Genomic DNA, 19,008 nt, shown 5'->3' with positions numbered 1-19,008 from the left:
AGCCCCTGGTGGACTAGTGGCTAGGATCCCTGGTTTTCATCCAGGTACCCAGGTTCAATTCCTGGACAGGGAACTAAGATCTCTCTTTAGAACCGCTCACTGCTGTCTCTCTGAAATCATATCTACATCAGCCAGGTGAACAGGAGCAGCTGTCAAGCCAATTTCATCAATATAAACAACTAATTTAGATAAATGATACAGCATCATGTGACCTCCTGTTTGGGTAGAAAGTCAAAAGTAGAGGGGAACTGACTTGAGAAATGACATTTAAGTGAATAAATAATTCTCTTCTAGGAAACTATTTAGCTCTCTGAAAACTTTTAAATGTATTAATAATTAGAATGTCAAATCCTAATTAAAGAAATGCAATTTTAAATATAAAAAAAGCAAAACTGTTATTCTATAAATAAACCCACAAAGACTACTAAGAGACACTAAATATAGGAAATAACACTTTCTTTTGTCGTTGTTTTCACTGTGTACATAATACAAATATAACCTGAAAGATATAAAATACCCTATTACGTTTAAGGAAAAAAAGAGCAGTAGTTTTAAAATGCTTAAGATGAGAAAAATGCCTCAAAAGGGCTTCCCTGGTGGCGCAGTGGTTGAGAGTCCGCCTGCCAATGCAGGGGACACGGGTTCGTGCCCTGGTCCGGGAAGATCCCACATGCCGCGGAGCGGCTGGGCCCGTGAGCCATGGCCGCTGAGCCTGCGCGTCCAGAGCCTGTGCTCCGCAATGGGAGAGGCCACAACAGTGAGAGGCCCGCGTACTGCCAAAAAAAAAAATGCCTCAAAGAATTAGGTTTTTAAAAGTCTGGAATACAAATACATAAAAAGTCTTCTTATAACCAGCAACTTTACAAAGCAACTTTAGTCGCAAAGACAAGACTGTTGTTCTTTTTAAGAAATGGGTCTTCTTGAGTTATAAACTTTAACACCGTTTTGAATCGAAGATCGAGAATATTTAGTGAGTAGTGCACCAATGGTTTGCTTCTCTCCACACAAATCTCTGTGGGAACAGTAAAAAAATGAATCAACATCATAAGTATTCTAGGGAACATAACACAATTTTCACAGCACTAGCTATTTATATCTCTCTCCCCCAAATCCATCTTTCCAACAAACATAAGGGTGTGTATTTGTGGGAGAGATAGGGTAGGGAGAGATTACTAAGCCATAAGTGAACGAGGTACATCACATGCATGTATGATCTCCAACCTGCACGGTAAGAGTAATGTATTATTTAACCCCACGTTAGATATAAGGAAACTGAGGTTCAGGTGGTAAAGGATGGAGCCAAGTTTTGCAGCCGGCTCTGTAGGTCTCCAAAGTCTGGGTTTTTTCCATTATATCACACAGGCTTCCAAATCAGACATAAAAGCAATGTGATACAGTGGGGTCTAGACTCAGAGAACCTGGATACCCGGTTACCTGTGTAAGCTTATCTAGGTTACCTACCCTACCTGAGTTTTAGCTTCCTCTTCTGTACCTCAAAGGAGAGAAGACTTTGACTGGAACATCATGAGGGAAGGGAAGATATGGGAGGACCTGAGCTGGAAAAGGGATCAAGGGAAGATCACACAGGGCCTTGAAGAACATGAGAGGGAGTTGTAATTTAATTGTACATATAATGGGAAGCCAGTGGAGGGTTTTATTTCGTAGAAAAGCATAATGTGATCTAAGTTTTAAATAATGGAGGCAATGAGTTGATGATTATGGAAGCTAGGTAGTAAGTACATGGAGGGTTCCTTATATTTTACTGTTACTTTTGAATGTTTAAAATTTTCCAGAAGTTTAAAAGGGGGGAGAGGAGAAGGGAGCAAAAACTAAAATAGAGAGACCAATCAGAGGCAGGTATGAGATGATCCATCAGCATTTGCTCAAAGTTTGAAACAGGGGGCAAGAAAAAAAAAGACAAGGAAGATTTCTAGACATTTTGCTTGGGTAACTGGATTAATGGTAGTGCTGGTAGCTGAGATGAGGGTGATGGGGTTAGGACAGGGGGAATCAACAGTTCCATTATGAGCATGTTTGAAATTACTATTAGATATCCAAGCAGAAATTTAGATTAGGTAACTAGATGTAAGAATCTGGAGCTCAGGAAAAAGGTCAAGTACGAAGATAAAATTAAGAAGTCACTGGGCTTACATGAGGGCACCAAAAGAAAAAATACAAAATGAAAAGAAGATAGCCAATAATAGAATGCTAGAGCACTCCGACATTTAAAGATTGGGAAAACGAGGAGACATCAGCAAGAGATGGAAAAGGAGCTGCCTTGGGGGAGAAGGGAGAAGGCTGGTGTGTTTCAAGTAGGAAGTGGTCCACTGCGTCAAATAGTGTTAAGAGGCCAAGTAAACAAGGCCAGACAATTGACCACTGAATGTAAAAAAGATAGATGCCATCGGGTTAAGGAAAGAATGGGAGACAAAGCAGCAGAGTGAGTACACAAACTTTTAAAGGGAGCTTTCTTGTGAAGGAGAGCAGAGGACGTGGGGTACCGTAGACTGTTATTTTTTTTTTAAGATGAACAGTACTACAGAATACTGTTCATAGTGACACATGTGTTGCTGGCCATAATCCAGTTGGTGGGAGACGTTGATAACACAACACGGGAAGGGACAACTAGAGGATCCTTTTAACAAGGGGAGGGTCCGAGGGGATGGATCTAGTGCAGAAGGAGGGTTGGCCTTAGGAGCAAGGACAGTTCATGCATCACACAGGATGGACGGCAGAGCAAGTGTGTGCCCACACAGGAGGCTGGCAGGCTAGGCCATGGGAAAGGAGGTAGTTGTCTTGTCTTGTCTGCTTCTGTTTTCTCAAGAAATACGGTCGTGGGCTTCCCTGGTGGTAGAGTGGTTAAGAATCTGCCTGCCAATGCAGGGGACACAGGTTCGAGCTCTGGTCTAAGAAGATCCCACATGCCGCGGAGCAACTAAGCCGTGTGCCACAACTACTGAGCCTGCGTTCTAGAGCGCGAGCCACAACTACTGAGACCATGCGCCACAACTACTAAAGCCCACGCGCCTATAGCCCGTGCTCTGCAACTGCAACAAGGGAAGACACCGCAATGAGAAGCCCGCGCACTGCAATGAAGAGGAGACCCTGATCGCCTCAACTAGAGAAAGCCCATGCACGGCAATGAAGACCCAATGCAGCCAAAAAAGAACATACGGTCATAAGCTGAGGATGAAGAGGAAACGGGGTATTGCTGCTATGAAAAGAGAAAAAAAGATGTAAAGTAAGTTCCAATGGTTGAAAAGTTTCATGAGGAAATGGTGCCTTGTCAGGGGCCCTGCTAATTACCACTTAAGTTTTTAAGTGAGACTAGCAAGCCACACTGTGTCATTTCTCTCCAGGAAATTTCAGCTGCCCTAGTGCAGGTACAGAGTAAACAGAAAGTTGGGTTTAATCTTTGCAGATTTTTGCCAATGAGGTATGACAAGACACAGAGATAGGGTGCAAAGAGTAGAGCGGGTACAGTAAGAGTTAGAAAGACTGACCCTGGAAAGCAAGCCGGGGAAAGAGAAGAGAGAGGCCCTGAGAGGCGGGAGATGCAGTGAGGAAGTGGTAGTGTTTATTAGTGGCTTTGAGATTGGTTCTACAAGCAGTGGCTTCAGGGCTAACTTGTTCTTCCACAGTCTGGCTTCTACCAGAATGTTAAAGTAAGGGAGTGGGAAAGAAAGAAGGTGGCCATCAGAGAGGGGTGCTTGCCTTAGAGTCATAGGAGGGTATATAGTTGACTGTCCCTCTATGAGCTGCAGTTTGAAAGGAGAAGAGCAACGAAGTGATTCTAGAAGCAGTAGTAAGGAAGAGAGATGACACATACCCCACCCTCCCAGATCAGCAGTTGTGAAGAATGATAGAGAAGACAGCCACCACTGGAGAAAGTTTGGAAGGAAGCAGTGTCTTCCAGGAATACTCAAAAAAAAAAAAAAAAAAAAAAAAATTCTGATAATCTAAAACCCTATGCCACTCATCATAAGAACAGTCAAAATCCATCTGTGGGTTTCCCTGGTGGCGCAGTGGTTGAGAGTCCGCCTGCCGATGCAGGGGACACAGGTTCATGCCCCGGTCTGGGAGGATCCCACATGCTGCGGAGCGGCTGAGCCCGTGAGCCGTGGCCGCTGAGCCTGCGCGTCCGGAGTCTGTGCTCTGCAGCAGGAGGGGCCACAGCGGTGAGAGGCCCGCGTACCGTAAAAAAAAAAAAAAAAAAAAATCAATTTGTAAGAAATTACTTACTCAATATATGGAGCAATGTCTTCTTCTGTCCACTTCTCCCTCAGAGAGAAGAGACTGTTAAACCGTTCCTGATTATCCTCAGGCAAATCATCTACTTTCAGCAAAAATATGATTTCTGGTCTTGAGTGTCTATCCACCAAGGCTAAACCCTGTAAGAAATGAGAAAAAGGACAGTTCAAGTAATGGTCTGATGTTTAAAAATGACTCATTTACCTTACGTTTAGCTTAGCCCAAGGTATTTAAAACATCATCCACATGAAACTTACACAAACTACCCAGAAACTTACAATAGCCTTTTTCATAAAAGAGCTCCTCTAAGCAGTGACTTACTTGTAACCTGGCTTTTACTACCACCAATTTCTTGAGATGGCTCTAGTTCTAAAGGTCACTGATGACCTGTCGTTGCCAAATCCAGTGGGCCCTTTTCTTGGATTCATCTCACTAGACCCGTTTATTTTGTTAGTGTTGGTCACTCCTTCCTCTAAGCCTTTAAGCCTGCATCACGATCTCATTATTTTTCTCCTAACCTGATGTTGTAGTTCCCTGGCCCCCTACCCCATCCCGCTACTTGTTTCACCGTCACTGTCCTAGGTAACCTCTCTAAACCCGTGACTTCAGCCACCACTTACTTGCAAATATTACAGTCATCAGCAAGTATCTTCAACTCAAATCCCTCTTCCAAGCACCAGACCTCTATATCCAAACCTATATATGCACTCATTGTGTTTGTCATCCAAACCTGTTCTCATCCTGCTAATCCTAGGAAACCAAGGCATCATCCTAGATTCCATTATTCAAACCCCACATGTAAGTGGTCACTAAATCATATAGATTTTAAGGCCTTAACATTTCTCTATCCTTTCCCCACCACCTATTTCTTTGGCCAATACTCTCTTAGTTAGGAGTAAAGTGTTGGAAACCTAAATTTTTCATAATCTAGCCAACCTTCCATCAATCCATCCTCATTACTGTCATAGTGTTCTTTCCAAAAGGCAAAACTCATCAGGTAGCATTTCTAACTGATGCCACTCAATGGCCCCAAAGAGCTTTCTAGATAGAGTTGAAATTCCTTAGCACAGTCCATAGTGTCCTTCACCAACTCACCAGCACCCTTCTCTCCAGTCCTGCATCCCTACTGTGTGTCCCAATTTTTATCCCTCCATGCTCTCCTGGAACCTTGTCTCTCCTGGAACCTTGTCTCTGCCCTTCCGTCTAGAGTAACACATGATCCTTTCATACTCGGCAGCTAAAACATTCATTCCTCAGAAAATCATCCCTGATTGACCAGTCAGATGGATAAGCCCCTTCATTTGCTCCCATAACACCTTGTGCATGCTTTTCCCATGGCACAGATCACTCTACATTGTCAGAAGAGATATATACATGTAATGTGCACCCCCACTGCCGGACCCCAGGCTGAGGACCTAGATGGCACCTTGTGTGACGTTTTCTGCTCAGCATCTAGCAAGGTGTTTAGACATAAAAGGAACTCTGTAAATATTGAGCAAATACTCTCACTTATTTAATAAATTCTCTTTGAGCATATACTACATGCCAGGCAGTATGCTATATATTGGCAAGCAACAGTGAAAAAAATTCTATTAAAGTGGAGAGCAGGGAACCACATAATGAAACATTTTTCTGAAGCTAAGTGAGAGTACCATGAAGGAGAAATCCAGGGTGCCATGGAGAGTAAAACAGGAAGTATTTTTTTTTAGAGTAAAGGAAGGCCTCCTTGATGAAGTGACTCAAAGATGTGTAGGAGGTGGCCAGGTGAAACTGGGGAGAAGTTTATTCTAGAACAAAAAGCTTTGTGTAAAAGTCCTAAGGTAGGAAAGAGCTTGATGATCTTAAAAATCTGAAAGAAGGCTGGTATGCAGTAGACAGGAGAGAAAGTATCAAGAGATGAAGCTTACAGGGGATGGTATGAAGAGCCTTGTAGACCAAGATTTTACATATTTTATTGTAAAATATTATTTTATATTATAATACTCTGGATTTTATATCTTAAATGCAATGGGAAATCATTAAAGTGATTTAAGCAAGAAGTTCATCTAATCTGATGGACATTTTTGAAAGATCATTTTAGTAGCACCGCAGAGAATGGATTGGAGGTGGGCAGTTAAAAGTACAGAAGGCCCACTTCGGGATGCTATTGTGAGCCAAACATGATAGTTTCAGCTAAGACAATGCTGATGGAAATGGAGAGAAAAGGAACAAAATGAGATACACCAGGTGGGAACCAGGATAAACTGTAAATGGGCCTGAGTGATCTCACTGAGTTGACAAATGTTCTAAAACTAAACTGTGGTGGCTGGTAACTCATTAAATTTACTACAAATCACCCTTTTCAAAAGGGTGAACTGTGATATGTAAATTACACTTCAATAAAGTGGGATTTTGGGGGGTTTTTTAAGGATTTTTGTGATGTAGAATGCACTCCTAATGGGGGGCTAGGAAAATAAACAGGCTCCAAATTCAGTTCCAATACAGGCTTCATTTCACCTAGTAACCTGCTGAGTTATGGAGGTAATCACCATCACTACCTTACCTTAAGCTGATCGAGCCTAGTTATCACTCCTTCAGGAACACTCTGTTGCCACACTTCTTGAAACTCAGCGAGATTGAATTTCACTGCATTCTGAAGTAGCATTTCTGCTGTAGCTCTGCAGATTTTATCTGCACTCAATTCAAAATAAACTTCACCTAAGGAAAACGTATCAAAGAGAGTTTCATATGGTCCTCTGACAATTAATTATACTACTCATTTTTATACACAACTCATCTCCCATCACCCTATGGAGTTCTTATTTTTAACAGGAAGACACTTGAAAAAGGCATACCAATTTTAACACATAAGAGTTAAAATACCCATTAATATACTTTCCCAATCTTACCTTCCTCTGTATATCTCTTTCCATAACATTTAAGACAGTGTCTGATCATTTCCCTGAAAAATTTTAAACACTTATTTGAAAAGTTTTTCACATATTTATACATTATCTTTTAAACACCATTGCTAACTAGAAACTAAGATATAAATTTGAAATAACTAAAGGATTTTGGTTGCCAAGTATAAAACTTGACATTAGAAACTAACTAAAATACACTGGACAGTTACTATATACCAGGTCCCATGCTAAATATTTTTACACAAATTATATGAGCATACCTTTATTATAAAATAGCTTAAATTATTCCTTTATATTTTTTATGGCAGAGAAAAAAAAGATACACATTTATTCACCCCCAATGACCAAAATTCCCAAGTCCTTCTTGGTTGTATATTCTTTAGATTTCTATATGATATCAAAATATAAATAGTCTATGCCCTGGGTTTAGTCCTACCCTGAAAATAATTTTCTTCCCCTTAAGGAAATCTGGAAGGACAATGAATAACAACTTACTCTGTCTCTAATGGTCCAAGTTCCTGAAGGCATGTATTCAAGGGAACTTTACTAAAAGACCAAGATTCAGAATCCACAAGTTGAGTTATGTGATTCAGAAGTTTCATCTCATAGTCAAATTCAAGAATCCTCCAATAACCTACAAATTCCAGAAGTTATATTTACCAAAGGACATTTTAAACAAATGAATTGGCTGACAGACCGATAAAGCAGCAGTAAACTCTTGCCCACTGCAAAAAGGAGACATGAAAAGCCTTAGCTTTCTTTATAAATAATGCTCCTGTTTATGCTTGTCTCCTGATCATTACAAATTGTGTCTTACGGGAGATCAGATGGTTTTTAAAGAGTACTTTTCATATGACTAACATTTTGATTTTTTTTCAAGTGCTTTAATACTCAATTATCTCACAATAATCTTGTCGTTCTAAATGGAAATGTGGAAACATGTAGCTGGTACAGTCATTTCATTAGAACGTCATACAAATGAGGTGAAGGTCATAGGCTGGATATCCCACACAGTGATCTCTGCTATGGGGCACTGCCATGGTTACAACCCTCATCTCAGCGATCTTGGAGAGGTGTTCTCATGCTCCTAAAGAAGTCTAGGTCATTTAAGAGATAACAGACTCAGAAGTACAATGTGGACCAGCGGCAAAATGAAAGCTGAGCCTCAAGACACATTTCCCTATTCCTGTGAAAGACTATGAAATGCCATCTTATAACCAAAGGCACTACCACCACCCCTGGAGAAACAAATCACATACACACCCACCAATTCAAGGACACTCACACCAAGGGAGAATGTTCCTATTCTTACTCTGAAAAAATAAAGGCAATGTTAAAAAATGGAATGCGTGATGTAAAACTGAAAAAGAAAACTAGGAAAAAATAATCTTTGCATCCTCACACACACATACCCCCCAAAATGTTATCCATTCCCATGCAATAAGTGAATAATACAGAGGGCTGCATTAAGCCCATTGGTTCTTCTTTTTTTAACCTTAACATTCATGGTACCCCCTATACCACAGTAATTAGCAGCAGGCATCCACAATTAGAAACTTTATGCCCGATGATTAGGACCAAATGTGTCTCAAGGAACCACAACAAAGAGCTAAGTGTTTCCAGTTAGTTATAAAGTCATCTGCAGCTGCTTCACTCAGCAGAATTCACCACATTTGAGAGTTACAGTCTCACAAAAGCTAATCTTGCTTAAAAGATTTAGGAGTGCATCCACCAAACCATGCCAATTTCCTCCTTTCTAACACATGGGTGCAGAATTAAGCTGCGTCTCTGGGCAAGCTTAAGAGGGCTGAAAAAGGGCTTCCCTGGTGGCGCAGTGGTTGAGAGTCCACCTGCCGATGCAGGGGACACGGGTTCGTGCCCCGGTCCGGGAAGATCCCACATGCCGCGGAGCGGCTGGGCCCGTGAGCCATGGCCGCTGGGCCTGTGCATCCGGAGCCTGTGCTCCGCAACCGAAGAGGCCACAACAGTGAGAGGCCCGCGTACCACAAAAAAAAAAAAAGAGGGCTGATAAATGCACACAAACATCTACTCAAGTATTACTGCAGGCCCAGATGCCAGAAAAAAAAATAGCTCCTACTCTACCACTCCAGACCAGGAGATAATCAAAATACAAGATAGTACTGGGCTTCTCCATCAACCCCTGAGACCAACACATACCACTACAACTTTTATACAGGTTTCTTACATAAACTACTTAACACATTTAAAAGTATGTTGAGTTATCACAAGAAGAAACACATCTTCCAAGCAATTTGGAAATACAGTGAGTTAATTCTGAACCAGGAGTTCAAGTACCTGGGTTTTATGCCTTATCCTGTCACTAACTCAACATGGAACCCTGGACAGGTCCGTTTCCCTTCCTAGGCCTCAGTTTCCTCACCTATTGAAAACAATGAAGGGATTAGACTACCTGATATCTAAGACCTTTCCTGATCTAATATGGTTCTTCTATTACCACTCAGTCCAAAGAAAAAGGCCTGTAAGGAGTAGAAAAAGTCACTGGTCAGAGACTGTAAAGGTGATCACACGTAGTCTCTACCCCACACCCCAAAATACAAATATCATCTCTGAGCCCAAAAGAAGGTTAAATAAATAGCATGGAACAGCAATAAACAGGTGAAGATGTCCAAAAATGTCTCTCATATAATGCCCAATTCCATCATTATTAATAATAGTAAGTCATGCTACCTCCAATCTCACAGGCATTTAGAACTTGTAACTGGGCCATTATTTCTTCCTCACTTGCCTGAATTTGATCAAGCAAATCTTCAGTTGTATACTGAAACAAGAAAACAGGAAAAAAAAAAAAAAAAAAGCAAGCACATTTTAAGGCCAAAGAATTTTTTTTAGACTTATTGAATAAATACATAGAAGAGATTAAGGCAAGGTACCCTAGTTTAATTTCTTTTATTAATCTGTAATGATTACTACATAAAATCAGTGGATTCTTAGAAGAAAACAGAGGATAACTCTTTGTGATGTTGGATGTGGCAATGGTTTTAGATATGATGCCAAAAACACAAGCAACAAAAGACAGATAATGTGGACTTCATCAAAATGAAAACTTGTGTATTTCAAAACATCATCAACACAAAAGGACAAATACTGTATGATTCCACTTACATGGGAGATTTGGCATAGACAAATTCACAGAGACATGAAGTGGGATAGTGGTTGCCGGAGGTTGAGAGCCAGGGGAAACTGGGGAGTTAGTGTTTAATAGGTACAGAGTTTCAGGTTGGGAAGATGAAAATTTTCTGTAGATGGATACTGGTGATGGTTGCAGAGCAATGTGAGTGTATGTAATGCCACAGAGCTGTACAGGTCAAAATGGTTAAAGTGGTAAATTTTATGTTCTGTTTATTTACCTCAATTTTAAAAAATCAAGAAAAGGCGACTCATAAAATAGGAGAAAATATTTGCATATCATGTATCTGTCAAGGAGCTTGTATTTAGATTATATAAAGAACTCTCCTACAATTTAGTAATAAATAGATAAATAACCCAATTAAAAATTGGGCAAAGGGGTTTCTGTATAGGCATTCTCCAAAGATACAGAAATAGTCAACCAGCACATGAAAAGATGCTCAACATCATTAGTCATCAGGGAAGTGCACATCAAAACCACAGTGATACCACTTCAAACCCATTAGGATGGATACAGAAAAGACAGATAGAAACAATTGCTGTCTAGGACGTGGAGAAACTGGAACCCTCATACAATGGAAATGTCAAATAGTGCAGCCACTTTGGAAAACAGTCCGGGAGTTCCCCAAAAGGTTATACAGAGTAAGCACAGGGCCCATCAATTTCACCTTTAGGTATGTATGTATGTATGTATGTATGTATGTATGTATGTGTGTGTGTGTATATATCCAAGAATAATGAAAACATAGGTTCCCTAGAAACTTGTACATGAACGTTCACAACAGTGTTATCCATAATTATTAAATAATCAATAATATTCAAAAAGTAGAAACTACCCAAATGTCCATCAACTGATGAATGGATGAATAAACTATGGTATATCCATAAGATGGGGTACTATTCAGCAGTAAAAAGGAATGAACTACCGATGCATGCTACAACATGAATGAACCTTGAAAACAGCATGCTAAGCCAAAGAAGCCTGTCGGAAAAGGCCACTTACTGATTCTATTCATATGAAAGGTCCAGAAGAGGCAAATCAATAGAGACACAAAGTAGATTAGTGGCTGCCTAGGGTGGAGGTGGGAGAGAGAAGGAGGGAAAGGTAGGATTAGAAATTAACAGCTAAGGGGTACAGGGTTTCTTTTGGGGGTGGTGAAAATATTCTAAACTTCATTGTGATGACTACATAACTCTGTTAATGTACTAAAAACCGGTGGATTATATACTTTAAAATGAGTAAATTGCTTGGTATATGAATTATATCTCAATAAAGCTGTTACAAAGAAAAAAATTCAGTCAGTCAAACTTCTAATACAAATATGGTCTTCAGAATACCAGGAGAGTTCTATAACTTTGAATTATATTTAAAACTTAAATTTTTTTTTACCTGGTTTATAAATATTTTTCCATACTTCCAGGAATTAGTCCATTCTGACTTTCCATTTTCATAATGTCTTTTCTCAAGAGCCCCTAATTATAACTTTTAATTAAATAAATTATCTTAACCTCTAAAAAACTATTATTTCTTAGTTAGGAACATGAGAAGCTTTCAGCTACATAAATGTCACCATGATATCTAGGACTTGCTTTAAAATACTCCAGAAAAAGACAAAAAACAAAAAAGGTGGAAGGCAGCAGGTGGACAGAATAAATGAGATTGACAAAATATTGACAGATGTTCAAGAGGGTGATGAATATACGGAGATCTTTCTGTTTTGGGGTATGTTTGAAATTTTCATAATATGAACTTTAAAAAGAAGTCAGCATTAAGTGTCTCTACAGCTCTATTTTTTAAATTCCAAATTAAAAAATGAAAATACTAGTCTTACTTTTGAGTGATTTGAATCCTTTTCTTTTTGACTGTCAGGTCCTTCATAGGTATTTTCCATCAAAAGTTTCTTTAGCTTCTTTAATTTAGGTCTACATCTTCTTAATTCCCAGTAATTATTAGAGAAACCAAAGATCTAGAAATTACAAATACATCATAATATTTAGGGGCCATTCTAAAAGAAATCTTCATATAAAATTTCAACCAACCCATCTGCCCTCCACAAGAAGCAAGAAAAGGGAGCCAAAGTATTCTTTCTGTTGAGAAGGCCCCCATCCAGCCATCTCAAGCAGATGGATGGGTATCTTCAGGTAACATCTTTTCAATCCCCAGTTAAGAAGAGACTGCCAACATAGTGAGAATGGATAATTAAGCTCCATATCTCAAGTATACGCTGGAAATTAGAGTATGCCCAGAAAAGAATGACCAGGATGGTGAGAATTCTGCAAACCAGGTAGAAACACAGAAGAAGAATATCTTTAGGCTGACAAACAGAAAACAAAGAAAAAGCATTATCACTCTCTTCAAACAATTAATATATGATAAAGGGAAGGGGGGGAACCCTTGTTCTGTGTTGCTCATTATGTTAAGGAAGAAAGACTCCTATTCAATACAAGAACTTCCCACTAGTTAGAATTGCAACTAATTCCTTATGGACTTGTGAAACAGTGAGAGGCTTATCACTTAAAGAAATCCAGGTGACAGTGGCTAAATGATGGATAAATATTTATCTCTCTCTGTATCTCCAGGATTTGCCCAATGTCTAGCACTTAGTAGGTGCCCAATAACTGTTTCACATGAAAGAAGGGAAAAAGGCAGAAATGGATTGTCTCCTTCCAGCTCTAACATGCAAGGTCAGGGAATGCATCTACTCTAAAACTAGTAGAAGCCTTGATTGACAACACAAGGCCCAGAGCCTAATGGAGATGCTGCTGAATCTGAGAAAAGTTTAAGGACCAAAACACAAAGATTGATTTCATCCACAGTTCACAAATTGGCAGCCTGCTGGCTGTATCCAATGCACAGATGGTGTGTACTTTTGTGTTGGGGAAAAAGGGAGGTTTAGTATAGAGTTTTCATTAGCTGTCAACATCGAAAAATAAGATGTTGCCCCCCAAAATCTAAATTTTAAGCTTCACTTGGACAAAGGAAATCAGAAGATCTGGCAATGCTGGGCCTGCTTTCCCACAAGGCCAAGAAATGCCCATGCACTTACTTGGGGCTTGTGTGCTCCAATCTGCCAGAGATCCCCCATTCCCTATTACTCCTGAGACTGGGTATCCACTACCATTTATCAACACCAGTCTGCTTTGCTCACGTGCATTCCTTACCCAGCCTTTTTAGGCATCTAAAATGCAACCACAGATTTAAAAACTCTGGTTAGTAGAGCTTTGTTAAGTTTTATTCAGTCTCAGAACACAGAATTCCCATAAGAGCTCAAAGATACTCACAGGTGTTGTTATACCCTCCCAAAACAACTACAAAACCCTACAAAAAACAAAATACAATATTTACTGGCAGCTCTTCTGTTCTAGCAACATATATGAATCACTGAAATGTCCCAGTATTTTCCCTTATTTCTATTCCAATTCTGTTTTTAGGAAGTAGCTGGCCTAAAGTTTAATAGATTTAAGGGCTGTGCTTTGATTGTATATATGTAACAATTTAGCCAGCATGGAAACTTTGGTCTGGTATCTGCCAACAGATACCAAACTGTTGCCAACTGCCAACAGCAGTCTCCAAAATAATTAAAAATTTGTTATACATGGCTATGAATAGTAATGAACTAAACTAATTTCAAAGGTGAAAAACACACTTCCCTCAGAAACAAATTTCTTCATTTCTCTACCTCATCTAATGCACTAGTTATGGTTTGAGGGAGTCCTTTCAAAACCTATCCATGGTAAAACTTTTTTTTTTTTTTTTGCGGTACGCGGGCCTCTTACTGCTGTGGCCTCTCCCGTTGCGGAGCACAGGCTCTGGACGCGCAGGCTCAGCGGCCACGGCTCACGGGCCCAGCCGCTCCGCGGCATGTGGGATCCTCCCAGACCGGGGCACGAACCCGTGTCCCCTGCATCGGCAAGCGGACTCTCAACCACTGCGTCACCAGGGAAGCCCCATGGTAAAACTTTTAAAATGAGTCACCTAATAGCAGATTTTCTATATTACAGAAAATGGTCAGCTTATCTGGGACTTAAAAATCAGATTGGGATAAGAAAGACAACTTTACGTGACTCTGAACAAACAAAAATAATGCTGAGAAATTTCAAATTTCATTAGGGAACTTTTCAGATTCTCTATGATTGTACATTTCACAACTCAAGTTTGTTTGTTTGCTTTTTTTGGCCACGCTGTGTGGCATGCAGGATCTTAGTTCCCCCGACAAGGGATCCAACCCTTGCCCCCTGTATTGGGAGCACGGAATTTTAACCACTGGTCCGCCAGGGAAGTCCCACACCTCGAGTTTTTAATTAAACGCAAGATTGGCACATGTGTTGTCATTCTCACATAAATCAGGAGACAGAAGACAGTACCTCAGTGTGAATAATGTTACAGTGTGTCTCTTCCATCTTCATCTGGTCTGGAGTTTTACAACCAGGAATAAAAAGCAACATATTGGAAGTGTCTGCTATTTTCAAGTCATATGTTTTGTCTTTACTGCACAGAACGGCCTTCTCATCCTTATCACCACGAATCACAAGACTGCAGGAAAGTGGGAAAAGAAAATACTTGGTTTACTGAGACACCAATGGACATCTTCATTATAAACAGTTCCAAAATCCCCTAGGCTTCTAGAATTTAAAGCTAAGTCTTAAGGCTGTGTCTGGCCCCTGCTCTCACAGCCCTCCCATGAGCTCCACAGAGCAAGGCCTGGGCCAATTGAGACCCAGAGGGGCAGCCGGTGCCCTCACTAAGGAAAAATAATTCCACGTGGGCAAAAAAGATCCAAGGAGGCCAAGAGGCCAAATGTTACCACGTGGCATCTTTGTGCAAACTGCTGGGAAAAGCTTCCAAAAGCTTCAGTCAAGATTTCACAACTTTCTAAAATTACTGAAGCAATACTTCTCAAACTTATGTGTAGGCACGTTAGGGAACCCTGTTAAAAAGCAGACCAGGATGCAGTATGCCTGGCATGGGACCTAGGACTCTGCATTACTAATAAGCTCCCAGATGATGACCATGCTGCTGGTCCTGGTACCCACCCAAGAGTTGTCCTTGTTTTGGCCTGAGTATCCCCTAACAATCAAAGGAGCACAACCTGGCCTAATCGTCACCTATGCTGCAAAGAAATCGGGACCCTGAGAAAAGAAAGCTGCAATGTTGAATGAAAAATATGAAAATGGTATGTTTACAAACTAAACTAAATGATGTCTCTGACAAAGGGTCACAGGTGGAAAAAAGCAAGAAGAAGGAAGAGGGGAAGGACAAAAGTGAGGAGGTGGAAGAAGAAAAATGATAAAGATAATGGAGATGACAAAAAAGGAGCTGATTCTAGTAGTTTTCCTTGTCTATAAAGTATTTAAACCTCCTGTACACAATTCATTTCTTTTAAATAAATAATAAAAAACCTGACATAGAAGACTGAAAATATTTTTTTAAAACCAATCCTTTGAGGCTTCCCTGGTGGCACAGTGGTTGAGAGTCCGCCTGCCAATGCAGGGGACACGGGTTCGTGCCCTGGTCCGGGAAGATCCCACATGCCGCGGAGTGGCTGGGCCCGTGAGCCATGACCTCTGGGCCTGCGCGTCCGGAGCCTGTGCTCCTCAACGGGAGAGGCCGCAACAGTGAGAGGCCCGCGTACCGCAAAAAAAAAAAAAAAAAACAACAACTAATCCTTAAGTGAAAATAAAAGGTTTTTTAAAGCTTCTTGGTGCTAACAACATTTAATAGTCCCAAGTACCTACTCTTAACATTTATTTCCACGTGGCACTATCCCTGCTTTCAAATATTTCGTTTAAAACAACTACCCCTTCCCTCTACAAAAAAAAAAAAAAAAAAATTAAAACACACATTTTCATTCTGGTTTTTGTCAGCTAGATTAACTATAACTGGACAAAGAAGGTCCTCGCACCTGAAGTCTTTTCTCAAATTCCTGCCAACTCAGCTGGGATGAAAACCCATGAGTGACGTTCTCCTTCAGTTCCCTTAAAGATACGTTATTGCTAGCATCTGAAGACTGGCCAGTTAACTATAACACGGCTAGATGAGTAAAGTAGGCAAAGTGAAAGCCTGAAGGATTCAATTAAAAAAACATAAAAGAGAACAAACGATACCTAATAAAATACAGGTGCGAGAGGAACAACAGAGCAGAACAGAGTTAAACCAGAGTCCCTAACTCCTCATTTCCCTCATTTCCAGGGACTGCACAAAGTTGAGAGAACGGACTTCTCCTGTTTTTGCTTTGTTTTGTTTTGTTTTTGCGGTAAGCGGGCCTCTCACTGCCGTGGCCTCCCCCGTTGCAGAGCACAAGCTCCGGACGCGCAGGCCCAGCGGCCATGGCTCACGGGCCCAGCCGCTCCGTGGCATGTGGGATCCTCCCGGACGGGGAACGAACCCGCGTCCCCTGCATCGGCAGGCGGACTCTCAACCACTGCGCCACCAGGGAAGCCCTCCTCTGTTTTTCAACCCATGGTCTTGCAGCAAATGTGTAGCTGACCTAGAATTAGAAAACAGCTTCCGATCCCCACTGAGCGACCCCAAGCAAGTCTGTTTCTTGAGGGCCTTCCACAATTAGCAAGTCTGTAAAAACAGCTTTACACTCATTCCCCCCAAGTCCTATCTACTGAGTAAAATACATATAAGTAGCAGGCAAGAGGGACTCCATAAATACTGGATATTACCATTGGACTTTCAGAATGGCAAAGCGTTCTGTGCAGTGCCTGGTCTCACTGTTAACATCTCCAAAACTTCCCCGAGGTTCTATTTCCGGACTTGTTTCCGCTGACAGAGGCCTCCAAGACCAGCCGGACTAGTCCAGCTAACTGGACGGATTAAAAGTGGCGCGGACTCCTCGGGAAAAGGCAGCCAGCTGGGGATCAGGTCACCGACCTGCTGCGAGGGACCTGGTCAAATCAATGCACCTCTCTGGCCCAGTTTCCCCATCCTGTGTTTCCCCGCAGGAAAATCAGAAGGTGGATGGCACGAGGCTGGAGGCGGCAGGTCCCGGCCCCGGCTCACCTGTGTCCTGCCTCAAGCTGCTGGCACAGCGAGGGCTCCAACTCGAGCAGGCAGAAGTCGCCGGCGGCTGCGCTGGCCCCGGGGCCGAAGCCCAGGCAGTGCACGGTGGGCAGCAGCTCGGCCGCGTTCAGCTTGGCGATCTGCAGGGTCGCGTCCACTTCGTCGCGGGTCCTCCTCATCGCTGCGCGGGGTCGGGGGGGGGGGTCCCGCGGTGCGCGAGGGGCCGCAGGTTTAAGACACGAGAATGAAGCTCCCCGGGAGGCCGCGACCCGGCGAAACAAGAAATAGAACTGCGCCTGTTTTAAAAGCGCGCCTAGGCGGCTGGGGGCGTGTTTCCGGGGCGGAGCGTGCCGCGGGGGCGTCCCCGAGAGAGTCCGAAAGCTTCCCGGACTCGTGCCCCGCCGAGGCCTGCCGGGTCACCCGAGGCCGAGGAGCGGCTGCTGGAAAGAAACCCGGCCTCCTCGGGGAGCTCTCGGCGGAAGCTGGCGGGAGATGAGCTGCGACCCCGCGGGGCGCCACGTGGAACCTTCCTCCACCGCTTCCGCTGCCCTCCTCCCCGCCCTGTTTCCTGCCCATACCCCCATTTCCTCGCCATCAAAATAGTCGCGTTTTCCGCCAGTGGCGGGTCTTGCAATAAGCACTTTGCATGCATAATTTCATGAAATCTTCACCACAGCCCTGTGAAGTGGACCCTTTTAAATACCGTTCTGCAAATGAGGAAGCAAACTCCTTACCCCAGGTGGCACAGCCAGGAGGTAGTAAAGTCTGATTCCAGTCTCGTCTATTACGGCTCGAAAAATACCGCACCGAGTTTGTGCAAACACCTTGGACCGGGAGTGAGGTCCTGGTAGAATTGCACAGGACATCTCACTTCTTTGGGTCTGGGGACTACTCATTATATCTGGGAATCTATGGCTCGGACTAGATCCATCCATTCGTTGAGTACCTAGTCTGGGCTGGGTGGCAGGTGAGGGGCTGAGACCCCGTGTCAAGAGGAAAGCACCTTCCTGAGGTGGGCAAGGCCCTGCAGTGTCCTGGGGAGACAAACTCACCACTACAGGATGTGTAAAGTGCTCCCTTGGCTTTCTCTAAGGTGTCTTCTAATACATCAAGATAAGATCTTCTACCAAACCTAGATCTTAGGCTGTGCTGAATGTAGCATTTTTCCCCGAGCAGATCTACACAGGCTCACATACACGGTATGCAAGTTTAGATGTAATATAAATATTTGACTACTTCTCTTTTTTTCTCTATTTATTGAACATTTTTGGTTTTGTTGCTTCTTATTTTTTCACTGTCCCTCATTAAACTGATTTTGTTTGATTTTTTTTCCCTCTGGCGATTTGGAAGGTCTATATCCCGCCTCATCTACTACTGCTTCCCTCTTCCTCTTCAAGGCTTCCTCCTAACATCAGGCACACAGGCTTACAATAAGATCTTTCGGTGCCTCCCACCATTTGGGCCTCTGTTTGTCTGGCATGTTCTTCTCTTGCTGAGCACGTGTCTTTTATTTATTTTACTTTTTTGCCATGTGGCTTGTGGGATGTTAGTTCCCTGACCAAGGACTGAACCCGGGCCCTCACAGTGAAAGCACAGAGTCCTTGCTGAGCACTGTCTGACAGAACTTCCTGAGATGTTGGAAATATTCTATATCTGCACAGTCCAATTTGGTAGCTA

At 42.3% G+C, this 19,008-nt stretch overlaps 1 protein-coding gene across 1 annotated transcript; it reads right to left on the bottom strand.

Moving 5' to 3' along the window:
- Positions 1-456: 456 nt before the first annotated feature.
- DSCC1 (DNA replication and sister chromatid cohesion 1) lies at positions 457-17,583 on the bottom strand. The gene is made up of 9 exons (XM_029222454.1): positions 17,332-17,583; positions 14,688-14,856; positions 12,155-12,289; positions 9,864-9,954; positions 7,650-7,788; positions 7,140-7,192; positions 6,794-6,948; positions 4,243-4,391; positions 457-1,012 (listed from the first exon to the last, which is right to left on the bottom strand). Exons 1-9 carry the CDS (start codon positions 17,508-17,510, stop codon positions 904-906), a joined length of 1,179 nt encoding a protein of 392 aa, XP_029078287.1. The 5' UTR covers positions 17,511-17,583; the 3' UTR covers positions 457-903.
- Between the last annotated feature and the right edge of the window lie 1,425 nt (positions 17,584-19,008).

The sequence above is a fragment of the Monodon monoceros genome, unplaced genomic scaffold (genome assembly GCF_005190385.1).
Source record: "Monodon monoceros isolate NGI ecotype Baffin Bay Population unplaced genomic scaffold, NGI_Narwhal_1 Super_Scaffold_14, whole genome shotgun sequence".
Classification (NCBI taxonomy): Eukaryota; Metazoa; Chordata; class Mammalia; order Artiodactyla; family Monodontidae; genus Monodon; species Monodon monoceros.
Note: the sequence above shows the minus strand (reverse complement) of the source record. Positions and strands in the feature narration are given on the sequence as shown.